Here is a 1,035-nt window from a genome sequence, read left to right on the forward strand (position 1 = left end):
CTTTTTTTGGGTTTATGAAAAATTTATACTTTTGAGGAGAAAGCAAACTTTTGTCAATTCTTTTGAGGTTGGCAAAGTGAAACCCTTTTTAATGGTTTCAGGATCGCACACTCAATAATTAAACTTAGTTTCTTAGATTTGTTGAGAATAAAGCTTAAGGATCTATGGTTTGTTCTTAATTTTGCAGATGAAATTTGATTGGAAATGCTGGGGAATAGATCTAGACCAATGAGCAGTAAACAGGGTGTAACGGGTCCTCCAAGATTCTTCAATGGAATTTTGTCAAAAGCTATGCATGATGCAGAAAGTTTAATCAGCCCAAAATCAATTCTTGATTACCAAAATTCACCAAATTTTCACAACCCATTAGGTTATCATAAAAACCTGTCAAAACACACAAATTATTTTCCAGAAATCAGCAATAAATTGGAGTCAGAAGGGATTGGGCTAGCCATGATTGACTCTCTCAATCATCAAGAGAACGATGAAAATGTTTCTAAGCCAATTAGCAGAATGATTTTGGTTGGAGCGAAACTCAACGTAAAAATTCCTTCTGATAATCATATCCATACCTCTGCACCTTCTCCATCGGAATCGCCGAATTCTCCAGCTGATTTCGGTATCAGTACTCGAAATTCTCCGGTTTTAAGCCCATTTTCGCTGCCTTCTCCAGCTGAATTGCCCAAATCCGCAGCTGGTCTTGGAATCAAGACTCGAAACTTTCCAGTTTTATGTCCACTGCCTCCACATTCTCCAGCTGAATCCCCAAAATCACTTGCTGATTTTGGAATCAAGACTCGAATTTCTCCTATTTCAAGTCCAAATTCAGGTATTCATGCCAAGAATTCACCTCAAAAGAAATCTACTAAGCAACTTTCATTGAAAGATATGAAGCTTTCTGAGGATTATACTTGTGTAATCACTCATGGGCCTAATCCCAAAACCACTCATATATTTGATAACTGCATTGTGGAAAGCTGTTGTGGTGTTGTCAAATTTTCTGAAAACAAAACAAAAGACGAGTTTTCAAGAAAT

At 36.9% G+C, this 1,035-nt stretch overlaps 1 protein-coding gene across 1 annotated transcript; it reads left to right on the top strand.

Annotated features, from left to right (window-relative positions):
- Positions 1–204: 204 nt before the first annotated feature.
- On the top strand, positions 205–915 carry LOC111387600 (the record flags this gene model as incomplete). Its single annotated transcript, XM_023012171.1, has 1 exon — positions 205–915. A coding segment is annotated over exon 1 (711 nt), but the record flags the coding sequence as incomplete, so codon positions are not given.
- Between the last annotated feature and the right edge of the window lie 120 nt (positions 916–1,035).

This window comes from Olea europaea, unplaced genomic scaffold (genome assembly GCF_002742605.1).
Source record: "Olea europaea var. sylvestris unplaced genomic scaffold, O_europaea_v1 scaffold41041, whole genome shotgun sequence".
Classification (NCBI taxonomy): Eukaryota; Viridiplantae; Streptophyta; class Magnoliopsida; order Lamiales; family Oleaceae; genus Olea; species Olea europaea.